The sequence below is a fragment of the Anopheles moucheti genome, chromosome X (genome assembly GCF_943734755.1).
Source record: "Anopheles moucheti chromosome X, idAnoMoucSN_F20_07, whole genome shotgun sequence".
NCBI classification, from domain to species: Eukaryota; Metazoa; Arthropoda; class Insecta; order Diptera; family Culicidae; genus Anopheles; species Anopheles moucheti.
The window spans coordinates 16,305,944-16,331,136 of NC_069142.1; the positions used below are offsets into that span (position 1 = coordinate 16,305,944).

General features: G+C 38.6%; 1 protein-coding gene across 1 annotated transcript; it reads left to right on the plus strand.

Annotated features, from left to right (window-relative positions):
- Positions 1-6,091: 6,091 nt before the first annotated feature.
- Positions 6,092-15,306, plus strand: LOC128306722 (uncharacterized). The gene is made up of 3 exons (XM_053044312.1): positions 6,092-6,537; positions 10,642-11,320; positions 11,561-15,306. The coding sequence occupies exons 2-3, from the start codon at positions 10,997-10,999 to the stop codon at positions 13,982-13,984; spliced, it is 2,748 nt and encodes a 915-aa protein (XP_052900272.1). The 5' UTR covers positions 6,092-6,537; positions 10,642-10,996; the 3' UTR covers positions 13,985-15,306.
- Positions 15,307-25,193: the final 9,887 nt, after the last annotated feature.

Genomic DNA, 25,193 nt, shown 5'->3' on the forward strand with positions numbered 1-25,193 from the left:
TTCATTCGTCGCAAATGGTGTTTTGAGTAGAGAAGTTTCCTCAGACTGTAGCTAGCACCCTAGCGCATATCTCAATCAGCGGGGGAAGGAAAGGGGAATCGATATTGGATAGAAGGATGTTGACAATGAATAGTGTGCGCAATGTTAGGTTGACCAGACCTAGCATTTGACACTGCACTGGATAGAGATGGGAAGCAGCGCTGGGGTCAATTAGGAAGCGTTTGATAGCGATGCTTGTAAACTTTCGTTGCATCCACTCCAACCTATCCATAACAATGATACAATACAACGCTCTCAAGCACAGCGGATCTCGGACCTCAGACGCCACGCGGGTGATGAGGCCCTATAACTTATTTGCCCGCTCGAGGACAGAATCGATGTGTGGCTCAAAGGATACTTTGTCATCAAGCCACACACCAAGGACCTTTACTAGGCTGACCCGAGGGAGGGGTGAGCCACAAAGCTGATAGTCAAATAGGTGCTTGACGGCAGAGCGGCCAAACGAGATGACGCTGCATTTGTCTACACAAAGCATGAGCCCATTGGATGAACACCAATCTGCAAACGCGTTAGCATAGCTTTGGAGGGAGTGTAAGTAAAGAGACGAGGACACAGGAAGATAGAACTTTACAAAGTCAGCGTACAGCAGACATCAATTAGATAGGAGACGTTTCACGCAGTCCGAGATGAAAAGAGAAAACAGTAACGAACTCAAGACGCTATCCTTAGGAACTACAGACTTGCCGACGAAAGGATCGGACAGAACACCGTTGACCCTTGCCCTGTAGCTGCGGTCCTTTAAGAAGTAACAGAAACAGAAGAGAAGTTGACCACCGAATCCCATACGTTGGAGCTTCGCTAAGAGCAGCCAATGAAGCAAGCAATCAAACGCAGCTTTGAAGTCAGTGTATATGACGTCGTCCTGTTTTCCAGCAATCATTTGCGGGAACAGGTCGAGCATCATTGACAGGGTAGAGCGTCTAGGCATGAAGCCAACATGGGAGGAAAGGATCAGCGGGTGAACAATAGGAAGGATAGAAGAGTGGATGACAGATTCGAGGACTTTAGATAGAGCACAAAGGATTGAGATGCTTCGGTAGTTGGAAAGAGTACGGCATCCTCTCTTAAAGATCGGAATCAAGAAGGCCGATTTCCTCAGCGAAGAAAAACTTTCATACGGAGCGACCTAGTGAATAGGCGCGTTAATACGAGAGGAAACGCCACTTTAGAGTCGTTCAGAGCTGAAGATGGAATGCCGTCCGGATCGGGAGCAAAGCAGTGCTTCAGCTGGGCGAGTGCGGTGAATACTAGGGGTTCATTGATCGTGATCGGGTTTGGGATCGGATCGTATTTACACGATGCCGGGATTGGATGGGATCAAATGATCACTGATCTCTGGCGGTGTGAGGGGAGGGGGACTTTTCCTTATAAGGGATCACTATATCCATGCAATGGTGATCCCGGATCACCAGGGATCACAGTCCCCATACAAGAGATCACTATTTCCATGCAATGGTGATCCCGGATCGTTAGGGATCAACAGCGCTATTCAACAGTGATCCCGGATCATTTGATCCCATATTATAGGATTGGATCAGATTTTTCAAGCCTGGATCGGATCGGATCAACTGATCCACCTCCAACTTCTCATCACTATTAGAAACAGAGTTCAGGTTGATGGCGTCAGAAGGAACGCCTATGAGCCCTGACTCGAGGGACGCAGATGTGCTGGTAGGATCTACGAAAAGGCCTTCAAAATGATGAGCGAACAGGTTATTGATTGCCAAGGAAGAATATGGAACGGTCGCTCACTGTCATCGTCAAGCGTCCTGAAGTTCAGCTCACGTGGTGTGTCAGTGGGGGAGGTTCAGTCAGGAGGAACCGGGGCAACTAGGACGGTCTTCTCGATGGCAGCATGGTGGGCATCATCGTCAACCAGCGGTAATGGAACACGGCAAATAGATCCTACAAAGCACTAATCATAGACATGCTCCATATCGTTCACAGAACACCAAGCATTAAACTTATCAATTAATTGTTGTAACATATTGCAGTCGTCATAGATTTTTATATGTAAGAATAATTATGATGTACATTGATGGACATTAAACACGTATCAGGACGCAATAAATTAAATCATCAATAAATAAAAATAACAATAGCGGTCCTAGATTACTACCTTGTGAGACATGCTAACGAACTCCTTAGAAGAACTATTTTCAATCCTAACTCTGTATCGCCTATTAGATAAGTACGACTTGATCCAGGTTGTTATGTCTCGAGAGAATCCAAAATATAGCAATTTAGAAATGAGAATTTCTTGGTTAACAATATCAAAAGCAGATATCGGCAATCGAAAGAGAGCATACATGAGCATACATACAAAGACACCAAGATTCATTGTTGTGGAGCGACGTGGTACAAAACCATGCTGGTTCGGTGATATATAAGAACTGCATTTGTATACAAGAGCCAGTTGCACAGTGATTTCAAATATTTTTGCTCCAACACACATAGTTGCAATGCCACGGTAGTTTTCGACAATCGAGTTATCACCCTTTTTAAATAAACGAAACACAACGGATGATATCGATTCTCCCGGAAATGTGCAGGCTTTGAAAATATACAAAAGTGGGTCTTTGAAAAGACCTTAGCACTTTTTAAACACTGGCGGGATGCCATCCGGGCCAGGGGAGTATGAAGATTTAAGTTTATTTATCGCGGTTTCAATGATTTCCAACGACGAAGAGATGTCAGTAATCTGTAAATCAACAGCATCACGGAGCTCATCAAGTAAAGCAAGCTAGCGCAGATGTTCGCATTTTTCTGATGATGAAATTACGCCTAGAAGTATACTGGGTTCTTTTTCAATTGCATTTGAATTTGCTTTGTATAGCGCCATTTGAGAAAACGGTTGTGAGTTCGGTATATGTTGTTAGCTAGAACAAAATACATTTTGGAATTTTGTGTTCTCGTTCCTTTAAAAATGCGGTAGACATTCGTTGTTTCTTTTTCAATTCACGTAACTGATGATTGAACCATGGAGGTCCACGACGAGGAACTTAATGGAGAATAGCACTTGGGGATACATGTTCGTAAAACAAGGTTGAACGCAGAGACGAGATCATCAGGTGATGAGGTATCAGACAAGAAATTCCAATCAATATTTTCGAGTAGAGATGTGAGCTTATTAAAGTTGAGTCGTTCTGAGAGAGAAATATTAAATTCTGAAAAGTTCCGAATATGTTGGTGATGGTGTTAATCTGCGGTAAGTCAGTGAATGTTATCTCGTCCAGTAAAGATGCAAACATCAAAGATGTACGTGACCGTTGGCCATCTAGAACAGGAACAGTGTTGTCCTTTGTTGACCATTTCAGAGCCGGTTGATTGAAGTTCTCCATTAGTACTATACTGTCGTTGCTGAATTTATCCCTGATGTAAAGCAGAGATACATAACATGCGTTGATCTGCGCAGTGATCTGGAAGTAAATACGAAACTCCGATAACAATTGAATCAATGATACGCACCTACAACAGATCAATAGCGCATGTGTTTGTGAAACATACAGTGGATTTGAGTTCGCTTTTAACCGCGATCAAGACACCACCACCTCTACGTTTCAGACAGTTATGATCAATGAAGATTATATGCAGTTTAGTACAGTGAGTGCAGGAGTGTTAAACACGATGGCGACGATTGTTGACGAGGACGCGTCCGTCCAGAACAAAAAGAGTAGATATTACACGCGATACCAAACGAAATTTTCGAGTGCTATAGACTGCGATGTTTGAACATTTGTAGATGAATCGTATCTAATCGAGTGACTTTTATTCGGTAAGGAAAAATTATAGTTAAAACTAAAATAAGCGACTACGCTGTTCAGATACGTATACCCAATGAAAGGTGTGTATTTAGCACTATAATTTGGTAATTTTGTATAAAAATGTATTTGTTTTATAGTTGGCAATGGAACACGAGAACACGACGCAAAATTTTAACAAACAGAACGTGCGTGTTGTTTTAACTGTGCCGAATCGGATGGAAACCTGGAGCACTAAGTCAATGTCAAGACGTGTGTGTATTTGTTTTGTGAATTGTGCAATCAATGTTTTGTCAGTTTTTGGGACAACGAAATTGGCCCTATTAAGGCCACTATCTTCCACTCTTACTCTACCTGTTCACCTGCTGCATTTGGTGTTACTGTTATAACTCCTGCTGCGGATGCTGCTACTCGTTGTACTATACTGCACTGTCTATACAAAAGCTGTACACTGTCACACGATTATTCACACAAATAAAAATCTATATTGACACAAATCGCATTTATACACCCATGTTTGCATCGCGAGTAGAGCAAAATCTTTCGGTAAAAAATTTTTTTTAAAAAAATATACGTTATTTAATATTGCGCTGAGATTATGCAGCGTCTGAATCCAGCGGCGGATCTAACGGTGGGCGGAGTAGGCAGCCGCCTGTGGCCTTGCCGAATGGGGGCCCCGAAAAAGCTGTTTAGTAGTAAAAGGTGTATAGATTATGCCAGAAAAGGCTCGAAAAGCGAAGCTTGGAATCTCTCCTTATGCTAGAGGGGGCCCCAAGGAGTACCACAAGAGGCCTCTGGAAAATTTTGAAGGCGGGTCCCATCTTTTGGAATTCAAAAGCAAAACATACCAGACTAGTACGAATGCCAATAACCAAAGTCACATACCAGGTTATGGAAGATGGGAAACTCCCAGAGTCCTTTGCAACCACCACGGGTCTACGCATAGTAGATGGGTTAGCTTACCTACTCTCCAAGCGTTACTCAGCGCTTATCTAGCGCTAGAGAGGGCCTTCCGCGCCTCGGAGGTAGAAACTTCGGGGGTCATCTTCTATAAGTCAAACCACATCATGGCATACGCTGATGATATCATTGACTAACGGCTCTCCTACATAGCGGATGCTTACCGAAAGATTGAGCAGGCGGCAGAAACCGTAGGGTTTTAAGATTAACGAACAAAACCCAAGTTAATGGAGGCATTACTAGCGCCCCTGCTAACAAATCCTTAGTTACGCAAGGATGACGTACAGATAGGTGAACGCAGTTTTGAAGTCGTCCATAATTTAAGCTATCTTGGGCCAAAAGTAAGGATTGACAACAACATTGATGTTGAGATATGTGGTAGGGTGCTGGCTACCAACCGGTATTTCTACAGTCTGAGGAAACTTCTCTACTCAAAACACCTGTCACGACGAATGAAGCTGGGACTACACAGAACTTATATAGTTTCAGTACTCACATACGCCTCTGAGGCATGGACTTTGTCCAAAACTTACGAAACCCTCTTAGATACGTTCTAGAGGAAGATTATTTGTTTACATATTTGCAATTTTTTTTAATATAATGAAGATGCTTATATTACACAATGTATTCCTAGTGCTCTATTGGCATAATTTTTGGCACATTTAATTTTTGAGACTTTAAATACTGCTAGTTTAAAGTGCAAACTCAAGTAGTTAAATTATCCATTTCTACAATTCAAAAATTCATCATGAAGAAATTTTGAACAGAGATAAACTATCTTCACAATAAAATTGCGCAGGAATCGATGGAAAACTCTAATGAAAATTATCAAATGGAAAACATTACAACATGCACATTATCAAACGATCGTTTTTTATATAAATACAGTGAACTCGATCTTAGCAATAAAAAGAAACAAATCAGATCAGATTTGGAAACGTATTATCACATAGGCCGTGCGGTGAACAAGCACTAATTTGTCCCTTTTAATTTTGAGAGCGTGGAAAACGCACACATAAAACATAGTACACAATAAACAACTGTAGAAAAAGAGAAGGGATTATTCGTACGAGCACGTACACACATACATACACGATTCTGCTAAAGCAATAACACCGGTGTGGTATTGCGAGATGACTTTGGGTCCAGTGTAGCTGGCAGCGGTTTGGCAGTTCTGTCAGTTCTCACTACTACACTGATAGGAGAACGGCATCGTTGCCGTCGTTGGTACGGTGCTGCATACGTACGACTGTTCAGTTTGCATGCATCGTGCTTCTCAGTCGGTGTGCAGTTTGATGGAGGAATGGCTAAGAAAGAAAGAGCTATCAAAAACGACACCGAAAGCAAACGGTACTATTACAGAACGCATCTGCTTTTTACCAACGCTTTACGAACAATTTTAAGCTAACCAGTTTCTGAAAACAACGACAAATGTCCGTGTAGGTGCGTAACGTGAATGAAGATAAAGTGCTAACCGGTGGTGTGTGCGTTATGTGCAGTGACACGAAACGTTGTTCGCTTTCAATATCATCGTGTGTGTGCTCATAGGTACAAGCACAGAAATTCCAGCATTCAACGTTGTTAGTGAGAAGTAGGGAACGATCTGTATTTCACGGTAAACCATTCAGGGGTCACAAAACGATTCGATCGAAAATATTGCCCCAAATATAGTGTCGTGGGTGAAAACCAAAAGCCACAATCAAAATTCAAACATCACAAATTAAAATTTACTATCAATCTCAAGTGCAAGTGCTTGGTAAGTTTCGTTTTTTTCATTTCTTCCAGTTTGTACTTCCTTTTTAATAACATTCCGCTAATCATAGAGAGACTTTTTTCGTATTGTAAATATTTCCACGAGTCTCACAATGTTGCAAAACAGATACCGAAGTGGTAAAAACAAAAGAAAAGTCATGTAGAGCAAGACAAATGTAAGGGGAAGTGATGTTGGTATTTGAGAGAAAGGTTAAAGAAGAAATTGAGAGTGCGATTTGTTACGTCAAATAAGCATGACAGAAAATAGACAGTTCGAAAAAAGCAGTGTATATGTTTGAGAGAGAGAAAGAGAGAGAGAGAGAGAAAAGGAAAGAGAGAAACAGGACAGAGAAAAAGGAAGAAAACGAGAAAGACATCGAGAGAAAGAGAAAGGGAATAATTTACGAAAAATATGAATAATCTTCATTGTAACCCATCAATGGGATTCAGTCAAGTAATAAGGAAGATATAAATCGATTCTACCGCTCTACTGTTCTTGCTGGTGTCACAGTGCATGAGTAAACAGCTTTTTTTTGCACAGCTAGTGTGCGAAGACAGGGACTGTGCGCTGATGCATATGGATTAATACTATTGCTTCTTAAATTAATTCAAAGCAATTCCCATGAGAAGAGGATCCATTTGAGTTTTGATGCTACTGCATGATGATATTTTGTGTTTCGTTTTTTGTACACATTCCCTTGCCCTTTGACTTACTTAGTGGCGCATGTTAAAGAAGAAAGCACCTTTTTTTCGTTCGCTGGTATGAAGTTGACAGTGCAACATTTACTATTGCTTCGAATATAGCGAAGACAGCAGACAATGCGACTTGAGGCAACATATCCAGGTTTTACTGTCGTACAGTCAATCCTGTAATCAATAAACTGTTTATTTTTCTTTGGGAAACCAGCTTTTACGCGTAGTTTATTTCGAGAATTTGTCTGTAACTAAATTAATAAGTGTATAGAGGCGAATGTGACAAAAACTCATACAAATACAACATTCCCTTGTCCTTCGGATTTTTTTCTCTGTTTTGTAATCTGTGAATTTCTATTGGAATGACTTGAAATGACAACATTTTACACAGTGAAGGAAGGTATAGTTATGTGTCATATTGTGGATAACATATTAATAATTTCCGATGGAATGTTATCCATAAAGTAGTTACTGTTTCGCTTCATAAATACAAATTAATTTCGGATGCTGTAACGGATTGTAGTTGGCTGGTAAATTAATTATTTTTGATGATAAACTCTTTATACTACTAACCATTTTGTTATTGTTGATCGTACATAACATTAAATTAATTTATTTACGAATGCAAACGTAGGGAAAAATCCTAAGATAAGGAAAGCATACAAAAAATGGAATGTGTTTTCTTTCATTGCCACACAACTAGCAAAATTGTCGGCATGAACATACAGCAGGAAGCAGGTACACCCAAACCAACAAAGAAATAATCCGCGGCATCAAGTCAATGCTTCGCCTATTGCAGCACCTACACTAATACACGCTTCGTTACAGGCACATACGTTCAATCCACATTCTCGTTTCAAGCAGCAGAGACATTCTCGTTCTGTTTAACGCATTACTACAGGGAAAAATGCTGCTGTGTATAGACCGTGTGTAAACGAGAAACGGTGGAGATTGCCAAACGGTTCGTACGAATTGAAGTAAGGCTAGGGGCAACGTACACTAAAGTTCGCTGGCGGCATCATGTGTCATAAGCTCAATTTTTTTTAAATTCCCATCGCAAAAGCGCAGGGTTTGTTGGTAGAATCGACAAACTATCCTGAAATGTGCGACGGCCGTTAGCGGGTGACGTGATGGATGAACGACGGCACGCGGTGGTGCAGCATGCAAAATCCCATAAACCAACTTGGCGGTGCAATGGATCTTTGCTTGTACACCTTTCCCTTTTTGTCCTTCGATTGTCGTTTTGTGCACGTATGCTTAACTGTGCGCACACCATGGAATAATTTTGTTTTTTTTTCGTTGCATCTCTTTTCACATCCGAGTTTTCCATGCCATCGTGTGTTTGGGGATGGAATTCGTTATTGCATTTCTTTTCTTTTTATTCCTCTCTTTTGTTTTAACGCTCGCTCCCCTTCGTTGAAATTTTGCAACCCTACGATTTGCAACCGTTTGATGCAACTCTTGTCATAAGTAGTTGAACTAAAGCGCAAGTCCCTTTCATCATAATATACGCACGAGAGGAAAATAAAATAATTGCCATGGAGTATTTGCATTAAAAGGGTCCGCACTTTTGCTAAAACTTCTGAAGCTTTCTCAAATCATTGACACGATCATCATATTGCAGCGTAAATGTAAATGTATGTAATTTATATCAATAAAAATGTCAGCTCAAATTTGGTTCGTCGCATGTGTCACCCGTGTTAACATTGTCAACATAACAGTACACATAACACATAACAGTTTCAACATAATGGAAATTATTCAACTGTTTATAGCATGCATTTTAAGCAAAACTGAGATTAACCGTAGAGCCAATGACCAAATTTACACCTTCAACTCTACGACCGATATACCCGGTTATCCCGTACATTTCAATTTGTCATTCAAATTCTAATTTCTACACGATAAGTAGGAAACCTAATGCGCGATTAATTATTCCCAAAATTTAATTTCCAATACAACCGAAGTTTTGAAAGTTTTAAGATGAAAAAGTTGTATTACCCATACTAAAAACAAGTGATACCGGGTACCAATAGTACCCGTGTACACCGGTCGTAGAGATAATGGATATGAAAAGAACATCGCGAAAAAATCTAATGTTCAATCTCTTAAACCCCCATCAGTTAATACTTTCTGGGAATGAATTAAATTGTTTACGATATGTAAAAAAATTAATAGTTACTATGTTTTATTATAAAAATTCAAAGATTGAAAATTAAAAGCATCTCAACTATCCGGTCGTAGGTTAAGGTTAAGCGATAGTTGCAATTGAATTTTTCCATTTATATGTCGCATCGAGAGAACGTCCGTTTATTATTTACTAAGAATGTGCTGACTTTGCTACACTATACCATGCCGTAACAAGGTATTTTATTGTGTTGTCTAACTCGTTTGTTCGTTTAATCCGACTACTTACCGTCATTAAAGTGTATCTAAGACGGAAAAGAGAGCCGCTTGGCGATCGCTTCACACAACTCACAAATTGCTCACTTTACGATGATATATCGTTTTAGGAAAACCATGAAGCACATATTTTGCATAGAGTGTAAGTCGCCAATGATACTGTAAACTTATGTATTTATTCCATATTTTTATCTCAAAGTAGCATAGTGTCATAACCCATAGTGTTTGGTATTGAGCAACGAGATCCCTACTGTTATGCTCCCAGGGAATCTGTAGTAGTGTATTGAATCACAGGAAAACAAAGTTGAGAGGAAGAAATAAAGATAGCTTTAGAAAAGAATATGCTAAAAACACAACACCATCGCAAGTACGCGACGGGTTGGTGTGTGCGTGTTTTTTTTTGTGTATGTGTGAGGTATAGTGGTGCGGGGAAGCGGATGCAATAATGAACCCGGAGACTAATTTCGTCTCTGAAGCCTTGTCAAAAGTACCGCCAAAGCAACCCAATCCTTCCTGCCCAAGTAAAAGCAAAAAAAAAACAGGAAAAACGATGCAGAAGCACAAGTAGAAGTGATTGAAGAGCATCGTGGACGACTATTGGCAAACGATGGCATCGCGAAACAAGGCTGTGTGTCCTACCGGGGTAGCCCTACCTCATTTGAACCAACCCCTTGAAATTTGCGTGAGTTTGGCTCTGTAATAATTGGCTTTTAATATTGTCTGGTTTGTTTTGTGCTTTACTTTTTAGCGACGGTGGATTCCCTTGCTTATTTACCGCCTGTAATTAGTATTTACGCATACGCACCCAAATAAAGGCAGGTTGCCTTTATATTCGTTAGGGTTTATTTTACCCTTTACTGATTGTGTTCTATGTCTTTGTTTTATTCCATGTTTCTTTGTCATCGACTTCAACATAAATTTCTTTGGCAACTGGAACCGTTCCCACAACCATTATCCTCGCCGTTGGCTCTAACTATCCTGTGCCATTCATCACCAAATGAACGAAATATAGACAAAAACTAAGCAAGGCTGAGCAACGTAAACTAAACTGCAAGCATGAAGATATGTATCAACGCCACGGGGAATGCAATGAATGATAATGTTATTGCACACCATTGGGAGGTCATATGGCCTCTTGGTACCAAAGGTAGCCAAAAGGATTGGAAGTAAAAGAAAAGAAGATATTGTTGCAGCCGTCGCCAGCTGCTACCGGGACAACAATATCGCAAGCCAAATTGGCAAACAAGAGCACCAACAGAAAGTACTGGAGCAGTAACAATAGCAATAACAGTAAAATCAGCATCTATAGCAAAACATATGCATCGGTTTTTTTTGCAGTAAATATTGGAATATTGGAATCGATAATCATGCAGCGTCATAGGAAAAAAGATCGCACGGAACGTGCGCCGCCAGCTATACAAAAGTATCTTCATAGTTCTGCTTGTTCACCCATCAGCAGTAGTACTCCAGTCCCTGCTACCAACGAGAACTTGTATCAGTCATGCGTAGGCGGAAATACAGGCAAGACCGGATTGGTCTGCTGTCGGAAAGACGATTTGATGTTTCATATCGCTCCAACACCTGGACGAGGATCCTACCCAGAAGATGATCCAGATTCAATCGAAGTTTATAAGGAGCATCAGCAGCAGAAGCACGACGATCAGCGATCCATACAAGGATCACGTACTCAGGTATCTGTAGTTAACAATTTTAGAGTATATTTTACGTCATTACATGCATCATAAATTAGTTTTTGAAATTTTCCTACAATTGAATTTATGTTCGATATGTTTCACATATAGTAAAGTGGATAACGGCCTAATAATCATTACTACTTGAAGTATTCAATTTAATTCCTATACGGTTCCCTTTTTATCTAAAGGAATATTTCTTTTGAAAGTTACAAATAATGAAAATTATCTGTTTTTTAGGAGCAACATTTCACCAGTAAGTGGTGTGCAGCCAAAGTGAGTCAGCTGCCGCGGGAAGGAGGCGACATGAATATTCCCCTAGGCGACGCGCAGTTGCACCACCGTCAGCAGGAACAGCAGGAACAATTACTCTCCTGTCAATCGAATATCTTAAGTAGCGGAAACGCTGAGTATTCATACGCTTACTGCGAACCGATGCTGTTGCAACGTCCCAGCGCTGATAACGCAGCGGAACAGCAACTACACACACCGGTGTCCACATTATCGTCATCCGGTTCGTCTTATTGCGTGCCGGTATATGCGCAGCGTCAACTCCAACATCCACCATCACTGCCGCTACTCCAGAGATCCTTCCGGCAACTATCTGCTCGTAACCCATATCAGTATACTTACGGACCAACTCAAGGTTGTGGAGGTAGCGGCAATAATACCACCACTACTACATTACATCATCACCACCATCACCATCACCATCATAGCAATTACACACTACCAAATGCAACGACAGGATCAACGGCGACGACAACAACCGGTTCGTTGCGTGCCTTATTTTCCAACATTTTCCGTAAATCCTCATCGTCCGGGACGCCTGCGACAGTCGCACATTCATCCCCATTTCTGGATATAGGAGGCAGTGGCACTTTACAACGTAACAGTTTCGGTGATGGTTCATCTCTGTTAGGAGCAGAGCGTCACTCGTTTACAACCTGCTATGGGACGAAGGAAAATATTTATGAGGATATTGGCTCGCAAACCGGACTAGGTGCTCTTGGAGAAGAATCGGTAACACGTGACCCATCTGTACCTGGTTGTGCGGGACTGTTAGCGTCAGCTCCACCACCTCTGCCTCCTAGTGGTGCCGGTTCCCCAACAGCCCCACTGACGGGTCTTAGTGTGGCTGCTGAGTGGCGTCGTGTACAAGTACAACACGAACGTGTTATTGGCGAACTCAACCTTTCGGTCGAACGATTAATAATGCCATCATGCGACGATGAGTATTCCCAACAAAAAGATCAGGTTCATCACTACCATCAATACACGGAAACTGAAATACGTGATTGTAAACAAATAACCCAGAAGACGTTTTGCCATCCGTCTGTTGGATTCGATAGTGATGTTGCTGCTAGCGGGTTAACGAATGCATCAGCCTCCATTGGGGGTTTGCGAGTAGGCTCGAAACGCCTCTTTCCAGCACCAACGCCAACATCGTCTTCATCACCTACGCCTCCTACTCTAGGGGTGGGTTCCGAACGTCACTCTCCAACAGTGTCATATGGGAAGTCCTATGGAGATGTGGATAGTGGCATCAGCAGCAGCAGCACTAGCGGCACTAGTTACTCCAGCAGTATTTTATACCGAAGCATTACGAACTACCAGCAGCAGCAACAGCACACAACTGGCAAAGAAGCGAATGTGTTTGGTAGTAGGCAGCAACATCCGCAACGTACAAAGCATGGTTTATTTAATTTGCATATTGGATCAGCTGGATCAGCTGCCACGATGTTTGCTAGCGGAAACAGAGCAAGTTGCTGCCGTGGGCCGAAAGATCAGACTGTCGAAGCGAGACCAGAAGCCTTCGGAGGTCCTGCTAGTGGTTCTACCAATGCAGCAGTGACAAATGCTCCAGATCCGCCGCCACCACCGGATACCAGCTTGCTAACATATGTTTGTCCAACATCCGACGGCAGCTACGGTCCCCTGACACGCGTACCTAATTCGTCTGTGTCATCACACACGCTCACATCTTGTTGTTTTCTGTCAGATCATAATCTGTCTGAACGTGAAATAGCTATGCGCCCATTCGTCTCCACACATACATACCACCAGCAACGTAAATCACGTGCCGATCAACTCGGATCAGCACGCAATGCTAGTGGTAATTTCTGGGCCCGCTTCCGAAAGTTGAGATTGCCTACAGGCTCCGGCGGAAAATTATTTAGTGCTAATGATAGGCAGATTGATACCGAACTTCATTTGGAAGATTTCACCGGTGAGTCAATGTGGCCAGAACCGGGCCCGCGACCAGTATATCACCATCAGTTGCTCCATCCTACTTCGCCTCCAAACCGCCTAACATTATTACCGCTAGATGCACACATGCAATGCGCTCTGCCTCCGACAGGATCCTTAAATGGGAATTTACCACCAACACCTCTTCAACGCACATTGCTTCCTTTTGTTGCTGCAGTTGAACCGGAAGGGGGATCTGTTCATGGGCCTGACCGTGGAACGGGGGATGTAATCGATGGTTCTAAGCTTCCTCAACAACGCTCTTGCTCTCCGTCGACACCATCATCGGTTGCGTCGACTGGATCCTCCGGATCGTCATCGTCTTCGTCTGTTTCTCCATCTTCGCCAATGTCACCAGTTTCATCGTCTTCTGGCTCGTCTGGGGCAAAACAAAGTGGTAATGAGAACCCCTAAGAAAGTAGGCTAAGACCGCAGTAGCAGTGTTTAAGATGAAGGTTCCACGATTAATTGTTTCATTCCGTCCACTATAAACGGTATGCTATCGACCAGCGTTAGTGGCACTACTATCGGGGCAACGCTTTTGCTGTCGTAACTGAATCACGATAAATGACGCATTCAATAGAACATTCAGATTCGTTGAGGACGTTGAGGGAAGATAGCTTTGCTTTTGTAACTTTCAAGTTTTGTAACGTAAAAAAAATCAATCCGTTCCTCATTCTAGTTTCCTGAACAAACGTGCCAACATTTCATTTTGTATAATCTCTATGGTTCAGTGGTTAATTTTCCACGAGCAAACGCAACATACCATCTGTAGGCATACACTTTTAGAAAAAAAACTATTTAAAAAAAAGGGTAACTACAAAAGAAGAAGAAAAATATGTAACTTATGGTGTTTTAAAAGGTGTGAGTTAATGATTAATGTTGCTAGTAAATGTCACTATTGCGCTGCTTATTGTTAACTGATAGAAGAGATACCGACTTGCTATAAAACGTTCCATATACAGTGTCATTCGCTGCAGATCGGTTGCAGAAGGTTGAATCGTTTTGTGCAGCAGATTCTCTTCGTACTTTTTAGCCGTCTTCCGAAACAGACGAATATTCGCGGCAACTGGAGGCGTATAGACCATTTACAACCCTGAAGCTCTTGTATGGTGCTCTAGTACCATTATTATTTAGTACACAGTAGCAGTAGAACTGGAATAGTGATAAAGAAAAGAAGTGCGAACATCTATAACATATATTAGCAATCTATAACAACATCAAGCGAAATACGAATGAAACAAAACAACAAATTGTAAGAAAACATATTACTGTGATCTACGCAGCGTTTCGAATAACACATTATGATTAGAGTTTCTATTGCTGGATGATTATAAAAGGAATTATTAATATTATTTTTATCAATATTGTCATACTGCAAATAATGCGAATATTAGAATTTACGTACTCGGATTTTACGTATATGACGAAAACGAAACAACATACATAAAACTGACTGTGGAAAAAGAATACAACGTTTATAGATTTTAAAGGAAATGTTTTACTGAATCCACTGAAGCGCGTCGCAGGAATGTAACCTAAGGGTTGATTGTGCATTGAAACATGACGTATACATGATAGAAAACTATAAGTTTTGAGAAAATGATTATATAGTGAACTGGTTCATACGAAAACTTAGCAGACTGAAGAATATTTGTAGAGATAATGAATTATAAAAATGGAACGAATAAAAAATGGTGATGTACACCATAATTACAAACGATATTTAGAAAGACTATAAGACGAGAATGAAAATAAACGAAAATATGCGGTTGAGATACATTGCAAAGACTGTACATTTTTGACTAGCTTTTGGATTATGTAAGTTGAAATTGCATTTAAGTTAAATGTTAAGTTGAATTGACATTGAAGTTAAATTATTTACTTCATTTGTGCTATTGCTAAAAGACATGTAGCAAAGTTACGTTGGCCGTGGACGTAGTCCCAAATCGTAACATTTTTTCGTAACAGTTTTGGAATGTATCTCTTTTGAAAAATTGATTCGGAGAAGACCGGCAAACACAAAGCCTGTAAAGTTTTGGTCGGAGCGTTTTTATCAGAAACTACTTCCGAGACCATCAATAAACTGAGTGCATCGAGAACGTCGAGGACGTCTGTTCTTGGATACCGTAATGGATACTTTCAATGGATTACCTCAGGTAAGACCAATACATTGAGCACACCGCAAGCATTTGTTCTCGAATACTTCAAGATCCCAAGCAAACATAAAGCCAATTACTACTTTTATAGAGACTTTAAGCAGGCCAACTTCAATCGCCGTAACGTAAATCCTAGTAAAGGGTGTTTTATTCAAATTTTATTTGTCTTTTAAACCTGATTCCTGCTTCCGTTTACGTTCCTTGTTTGTATATACATATCCTTTATTGTGTTACTCTAATCATGATGAATCCATGAATCATGGTTTTGATGATATTAAGAAGAACAATGAGTCCGTCTGAAACTAAGTATCATAATCGCGAACAAGAGTTATTTATTTAGATTAAATGAGTAAGAAGTTTCAGGTCTGTGTGCCAGAAAATTTCAACGTGTCAACTAGCAATATAATGACACACATGCGAAATTGTTTCGTGTATCATCTTGGTTGGGTGATCACGTTGGATCCTTGCTATATCAAATATATGTTTATTGCCTTTTTGTAATTTTTATGTTGTATTAAGATTATCGTCTTTTTTTTTGCTACACATTTCATAGCGTATAATGAAGATCATTTCATTTCTTCCTTTTATTGTTCTCGCCTAGCAACCTGGCCTTCAAGTTGTGTATCGTACAGTTGAATATAGTTCATTAGTCTTGTAACTAAGTGTTTGTAATAAAGATAAATTTTATAATTGTTTAAGATCCAACACTAGTCGATACGGCCTGATCGTTCCAATGTAAATAAAAAAAAGATCCAACACTAATTACATTAACAAATGGAAACATGACCTACGTCTATTGGGGCTATATTCGGGCTACACCGGTCTTCACACAACACATACCCATCACTTGGTTTCCTTCTCTTATGAGTGGTTACGCAGCGATTTAGCAAGAGCCTATCTAAGGTAGGTGAGATATTTTTAGTGAGTACTGATTTTTAGCTTTTAGCCATGTGAACACAAATGACAAATGACAAACCCTCATTTGTGGAGAATTTTATCTCCTTTCGAATAGTTAATCTAATTCTATATAAACTTACAGTGATAAACTTATCTAATATATGTACATAATGCAAATTTGTACGAGAAATATTTACAGGAATACGTTCAATTGACGCGTATAAATTGCTTATAATATTAGAGCTATATGTAACGTATAAGACCCTAGTTTGGTTATGTCTTTCTCTATCTCGTCTTTTATATATTCTATATTGCCTATCCTGTGTAGTTGTAGTTGTAGTTGTATACTAATTTTTTCCATTTTTAATCTTGTTGGCAACTGTGTTAATATGCTTGTTGAAATTCAGTTTTCTGTCTATATTGAAACCTCACTACAGGGGTCCAAGCATGAAAGTGTTGCGGACTATCAGAGCACTTGACCACCAGATAGTGAATTGGCGCTATTACACGAACAACAGTTCCATCATGCAGTGCAAGAACTGCCAACGATTCGCTACAAACCTCCAGTTTGCATCAAGTGCGCTGAGCATCATGGTTCAGCAAGCTGTCCAGTGGCAAAGGACGCAACGGACGGAATTATACCGACGCACAAATTGAAATGTGCAAACTGCGGAGGAAGCCACACTGCGAACTATTTTGGATGCCCGATTCGCATGAATAAAACAGCTGCTGAAAAAACACCGACTAGGCCAACGGTACAAAAACAGGTACCATTTTTAACAGTAACTTCCCCAATCTCCCATCTAAACAACAACAGCAAAGACAAACACAAACAACAAATACTAACAAGACAATATCGCAGCGATCTTCATATACCTCCTATGCCAAAGCGGCAGCAAGTAATCAAAACGATCTTTTCAGCTCGGAGGAAATAATTGAAATAGTTAAAGAAACCTTCTCAAGCATGAGGAACTGTAAAAAAAGGAGGCCCAATAATGGTGGTTTTCAAAATTGTACAAAAATACTGCTTTTCGTGATGGCAGGCGGCAACAGTTTAGTAGTTTCGTACTGGAATGCAAATAGCATTACCAACAAAAGAAATGAACTTTCTAATTACTTACAAAAACACAACATTGATATCATGACCGTCTGTGAAACGTTCCTCAAACCCGAACAAGCATTTAATGTGGCTAATTATAAAACATACAGAATTGATAGAATACAAGCTGCAAAAGGAGGCATAATGATACTTTTCAAAAGCAACATACAGCATAAGCTACTACCCTCATTTAACTTAAAGGTACTGGAAGCCATAGGCATTCAAGTTCGATCTAACAATAGTCCCATAACCATTATTGGTGTATACCACCCTGGCGCTAATACCTACACGGTAAAGTTCAAAAGTGACATCCAAGTTCTTACAAATACTAAAAATAGATTCTTTATTTGTGGAGATCTAAATACACGACACAGGATGTGGAATTGTGTATCTTCAATCTTCAATTCTTCAAAAAGGACAATTTTCTATATATCACCCAGATACACCAACATATTTTCCAGTAAACTCCAAGAACAATCCATCAACAATAGACATAATAGTTACCAATAATCAACATAGTTTATCAGATCCCATAACGTCGATTGATTTTACTTCAGACCACTTACCAGTCAGATTTAATATTGAAAATCTCTCATCTACTCTTAAACCCAAAGGACTAATATTCCATTATTCTAATGCCCATTGGGGTATGTTTAAAAACCATCTGAAGAACACAATCAACACAATGGAAATCAATATTAGTAACATAAACAACCATGAACAAATTGATAATTTGCTTGATAAAATTACGAAGGAAATTAACAAAGCACATGATCTTGCTGTACCAAAAAGACTTCCAGGAAAGTATAACATAGTTGTACCGGATGCGATCCTTAGTCTCATTAAAAAGCGTAATATGTACAGGAAAAAACTCCAAAGACATCGAAACAATTCCACATTTAAAAGTACATACATGCAACTCACAAAAGAAATTGAAGCAGGGCTTACACAAGTTCGTAATAAAGCGTGGTCGAAAAATCTGGAATCAATGAATAACCCAAACAATTCAGACAGATTATGGAAATTTGTGAGAATTATTAAAAACCAACCAAAAGTAATTCAGGCGTTAAAAGATAATGGAAAAATTTTGCTAACCCCATTCGAAAAATGTGAATCTCTAAAAACACATTTCGAACAAGCTCACTTCACAACAATCGATAACTCCAGTACGCAAGAAAACAAAGTAAATCGCACAGTTGAGACCTTTCTCAATCATCCTATTCCGAACCTTAGCCCCAGAGAACTAATTAAACCTAAAGAAATTGTAAACATTATCAAAAATCTTAAACTAAAGAAATCTACTGGTCTAGATCAGATAAATAATAGAGCCATTAAAAATCTCCCGAAAAATGTAATAGTTTATATAAATGTAATTTTCAATAGTTGTCTCAAACTGGGATATTTCCCAATTAAGTGGAAAATGTCTAAAGTGGTTACAATAAAAAAAAACAGGAAAGGATGGAAGCCTAGCTGCCAACTACAGACCTATAAGTCTTCTTAGCTGCCTCGGGAAAATTGTAGAAAAAATAATTGCTAACAAGTTAAGGAAGCACACAAATGAGAACAACATAATTCCTAGTTCTCTATTTGGATTCCAACCTGGACTCTCTACAACACATCAACTAAACAGGCTCAAAAATGACATAATTTCCAACAGAAATTTAAAAAAATCCACAGGATTAGTACTACTAGATTCAGAAAAAGCTTTTGACACTATCTGGCATAACGCTCTGATTTATAAATTAATTAAATTTAAATTTCCTAAATATATTATACATATTATTCAAAGCTTCTTAACTAAAAGGAAAAATGCTGTCCATATTTCTAATAGCACTTCAGATCCATACACCCCGGTAGCCGGTGTGCCGCAAGGAGGCGTACTATTGCCTATTTTGTTCAACGTTTACATGTCTGACATATCAAAAATTAAAAACTGCAATCAATATTTGTATGCCGATGATGTAGCAATCGGTTGATTTGGGAAAAGATCCAAAACAATAATTAGGACACTCAATTCCGCCCTCCAAAGGTACTCAAAATACTGTAAAAAGTGGAAACTAAAAATAAACGGGGACAAATCTGAAGCTATATTTTTCATGCGTTTCCGCATGAAACACAAAATTCCAAACACACATCTACAAATAACCAACTCACATATACCGTGGAAGAATAATGTTAAATACCTTGGAGTAATTCTAGATAAGAGAATTATATTTAGACAGCACATAGAGAACAAAATTATCAAATTATTGTTTCATAAATAGGAAATCTAAATTGGATTTAAAAAACAAGCTTAGGCTCTACACTGCTTTGATAAGACCTATCTTAACGTATGCTTCCCCAGTTTGGATGAATTGTGCCAAAACTCATATAAAGAAATTTCAAATATGCCAAAATAAGTACCTTAAAGCCATACTAAATGTCCCACCATGGCATAGGACGCATTTAATTCACAAAGACTGTAATATAAACACCATTCAACAATATCTAACAAAATTAATGTTAAATTACAACGTTAGGAATATAATGAACTTCAATTGATAAAATAAGATAACATTAAAAAGTAAAATCACCCCTACACACATCCCCATATCCTATCCGGAAAATCCCTTGTAACATGCAGGTTTGACACCTTTGACTAATAACGCAAAAACAATTTAAAGTAGCTAAGACACAATGATTAGTAAACGTCTTACGCAATAAAGCCACATGAATTTCAGATCATCCTAGACACAAACCGCCTAGGATCAAAGTGAATTAAAGCAGTCAGAAATTAGAACAAGATAGCTAATGAGATAGCATGAGAAGTGGCGTCCTCAATACATACACATGAAGATATTTTTCTGTCAATTAAAACTAAGATCAAAAGTGATTATAACATTGAATACCTCCAAAAGTAGCATAGGAATTTTAGTCATAACAGGGTAATATTTTTATAGCACATGCGATAAGGTAAACTATGTAAATTAGAGCGAGTTCATCCAATTGCGCAGCAGGACAATAGGAATTGTTACCAACATTAAAATATGTAAAACGCACCTGTGAAAAATCACGTACGCATAATGCACGCGTTACAAAGAGAAAGTTAAATATGTTCTCGCATTACAGAGCTAGAGGGCTAAATACGCCCATAAGAACAATATAATTATTTTATATAAAAGGAAAGCTGGCGCGGAGCCAAAGTCAGTCGCAAATCAGTTAGTCAGACGGAATCATTTTATACGCATTTGTTCTATCCGCATTAGTAACGCGCATTTATACGAAATCAAATATAAATAAAATAAAAGGTGAAACCAACAACGCAAAAATAAAAAGTGCAAGTAAACTTATAATTGGGATGACCACGGAGGCTACGGAGTTACATGGCGACCGTGACAGCGAGGATTGTGAGTACGATCCAAGCTACCAGCTCCAACAACCACAGGAGGAAAGATTGAAGGACGAAATCCTGGAATGGGCCTTCCGAGACGCGGAACACATCGTCAGGGACACCTTGTCGGGCCATCAGAAGCAGGTGTTCCTATATAAAATTAGGAACCTCGAATGTATAGTAAGATACAACGAGGATAACAACGAGGCAGTCTACCACTGCCTAGTGTCAATAATACACAAATGTGTGAGGCTAAGCCTTGAGAAGATGATGGAACAATAAAAAAAAAAAATGTCCAGCGTCTTGATCAACAATTTATTGGAAAAAGCAGAAAAAGACGTAGTGGATGTTGCAAACCAGCAAGTGCAGGCATCAATAAGAAAAGTGTTACAACTTCTACGATACGTTATCGAGTCAGGCTCTACAAGTGAGAAAAACCTCATAAGATTATTGTGCACACTACACTATATAGAGCAAAACTCCGATCATAGTATTTATGACGAACCGGATCGTTAAGTGCACTAACACAATCAAAAGTGGCTAGAAATACGCAACGCGACACGAACAACGAAACGCGAGCATACGCATAGTGCCATGAAACTACCACTACAGTGAAAAAAAAAAAACTAACCTCGGAACTAAAAGTGCACGCGCAATACCTCAGTGCAATAATAAGTGCATCACAAGCTAAAAGTGAAACAATAATAAGAAGACAACAACAACACAGTGTACAGTGATACAATGTATACAGTGATACGCAGATACTAGTATACCCAGCCGTTTAGTGCACAAAAACTATTCGTGACAACGAAAATAAGTAAACAAACTGAACCAGTGTAAAACAAGTGCATCGCAGAGCACCTTTACCATACATCACGATACACTACACGAGGAAAGTGTAACGAACGAGAACAACGCGAATATCAGAGCAGCGGTAGCAGCACACACGCTTTAGACGCCATTGCAGTATACGAGAAGCAGCTGCCAAGCGGCGAGAAGCAGCTGCCAAATTAAATAAAATAAATTAAAAATAAATTAAATTATTATTAATAAATTATTAATTAATGAGCCAAATAGAAGATAAATTATTTCAATTACGTTTAATAGAACATAAGTTGGAAAGATTGCCCAAAAATTTTAGAACTTCTACAATTAACAGATACAAAATTTTGGCTACAGAACTTTTAGCTTCCATCCAATCAGGTCTAATTGAACTTGAAGAAACAATAAGTGAACAGTACCTAATAAAAATTAACGGTAAAACTAACCAGTGCTTTTCTGCAATTAAGTTTCTCATAAACAATAACCAAATGCTAAATTCCAACGATTCAAATTTAAACGAATAAAAAAACGTCAAAATGGCGCATTTTGATATTAAAACTGCTACATCTCTTGTACAAATAAATAATGGATCTTCTGAGAACCTGGATATATTCATAGATTCAGTAAACCTATTAAAAGAAATTACTCCAGCTGATCAAAAGATAATGCTAGTTAAATTTATTAAAACACGAATCACAGGCAAAGCTAGAATAGGATTACCAAGAGACATTGAAAACATTGATGAAATTCTAGAAAATATTAAATCTAGATGTGAAGAAAGAACAAACCCTGAGAAAATCGCTAACCAATTAAAAACAATACAGTCAAGGCAAACATCAAAAATATGTGAAGAAGTCGAAATTTTAACAAGCAAATTAAAAGGACTTTACCTAGAACAGAAAATTCCAGAAAAAGTAGCGAACGATATGGCTGTCAAAGTAGGAATAGATACACTCATAGACAAAATTGGCAATTCAGAAACAAAAATCTTACTTAAAGTAGGACAATATTCAACAATCACCGCAGCCACTCAAAAAGTTTTAGAAAATGAAACTGGCACCAACAATGCTGCTCAAATATTGACATTTCAGAGAAATAAGAGAAATCAAAACTATTTCTCTGGTAATTATATTAATTTTTAAAAACAATAGGTACAATAACAGATTTCAAACGAATAGAAATTTCCAGAATAATAATAGAATCCAAACAAATCAGTATACGTACAGAAATAATCGAAACACATTTACCCCAAATATATATAGAAATAGAAATATCTATGGAAATCATAGGCCGCAAAACCAGTATAGTAGACAAAACATACAACCGGATAGACAACATACACGAAGAATTCTAACTGCTGAAGCAGAAACAGAAGAAGGAGAAGAAGAAGAAAATCATTTTTTAGAGCTATCCCGGCAGGAATAAAGCCACTGCCGGTAATGACTGTCAATTTATCAGCCGAAAACTCAATTACCATTAAAGTAGAAAAGGCTAATAGTACATATAGCACATTGTTCATTGATACTGGAGCAGCAGTATCGTTATTCAAAATTGGAAAAATTAAATCTCAAGATGAGATTAATAGCAAAAACAGAGTTAAGCTAACCGGAATCACAAATAACTCTTTTATTACTTATGGAACAATTAATACCAATTTATCATTTGAGAATGGGATAGTTAACCATAATTTTCATTTAATACCAGATATTATAGAAATAGAAGCAGATGGTATTCTAGGAAGAGATTTCTTTACAACATACAAATGCAAAATAGATTATGAATATTACTTATTAAATTTTGAATTGAAAGGAATTTCAATCTCTCACCCTATAGAAGATAATACATTTTCAGTACCAGCAAGAAGTGAAATTATTCATAAAATTTCACCAAAACTTATTAAAGTAGATTCAGTAGTACATGCACAAGAGTTAAAACCAGGAATATTTTGTGCTAATACAATAGTTTCTAGAGAAATACCTTATATTAAATTTATTAATACTACTGAAAAAGATACAATTATAAATATGAAATTTTTCAATCCTATCATAGAACCAGTCGATAACTATGCAATTTACAATTTTAAAGACAATAAGCATAACAAGCATAGAACTCAAGAAATATTAAATAAAATAAATTTATCAAGTTATCCAAATTTCATTAACGAAGAAATAAGTAGGTTAATTCACAAACATTCAGATTTATTTTGCCTAGATGAAGATCCTATAACTACTAATAATTTCTATAAACAATCAATTACCCCTAAAGATAATATTCCTACTTATATACCAAATTATAAACAAATACATTCTCAAGGTGAAGAAATAGATAGGCAAGTTAATAAAATGTTAGACAATAAAATAATCGAAAATTCAGTTTCTCCATATAACTCACCAATTTTTCTTGTACCCAAAAGAACGGGCAATGATAAAAAGTGGAGATTAGTAGTAGATTTCAGACAATTAAATAAAAAGATACTACCTGATAAATTTCCACTTCCAAGAATAGATACAATACTGGATCAACTTGGAAAAGCAAAATATTTTAGCACATTAGATCTGATGTCTGGATTCCATCAGATACCGCTGGAAAAAGATTCTAGAAAATTTACAGCATTTTCTACAACGAAAGGACATTACCAATTTACAAGATTGCCTTTCGGACTCAATATAAGTCCAAACAGTTTTCAACGCATGATGGCAATAGCCATGGCTGGCCTTACGCAAGAAATTGCATTTATCTACTGTACGCGAAATTAGCTTTAAAAAACAGGTGTTCACCGTTTGGCTTTCCGATTGCTACTGACTTTATTCATACGCATACATTGCCCTTTGCGGGTTGCTATAATTCTAACGTCTATGGCCTATGCTTCAATCCTCAACATGCCGCCCCCCGTGGAAAGGTATCTTTCTACTCCTATCTTCTACTCCTATCTTCTACTCTAACCTTCTTGAACTGGTAAAATACATATCTTTGATATCGCTCGGCGATATTCGCCTTCCTTTGTTCGCACCTCAACGACCCGTATATTGCCATCATCTCCTCTAAATATTTTTGTTATTCTTCCAATAGCCCATTTTAACGGTGGCAGATTATCCTCCTTCACTAACACCAACGTTCCAACATTAATGTTTTCTCTTTGTCGGGTCCACTTAGTTCGCGGGTGGAGTCCGGATAAGTATTCCGTTTTCCACTGTTTCCAGATCCGACGTACATACTCTTGGATCTTCTGAAAACGGTCCAATCGATTGATGTTAATATTTTCATACGATGGTTCAG

Bases quoted from the DNA above. Each gene is read 5' to 3' on its own strand.
- LOC128306722 (XM_053044312.1), top strand. From the start codon at position 10,997: ATGCAGCGTCATAGGAAAAAAGATCGCACGGAACGTGCGCCGCCAGCT. The intron at 11,321-11,560 runs GTATCTGTAGTT...TCTGTTTTTTAG, and splicing joins TACAAGGATCACGTACTCAG to GAGCAACATTTCACCAGTAA.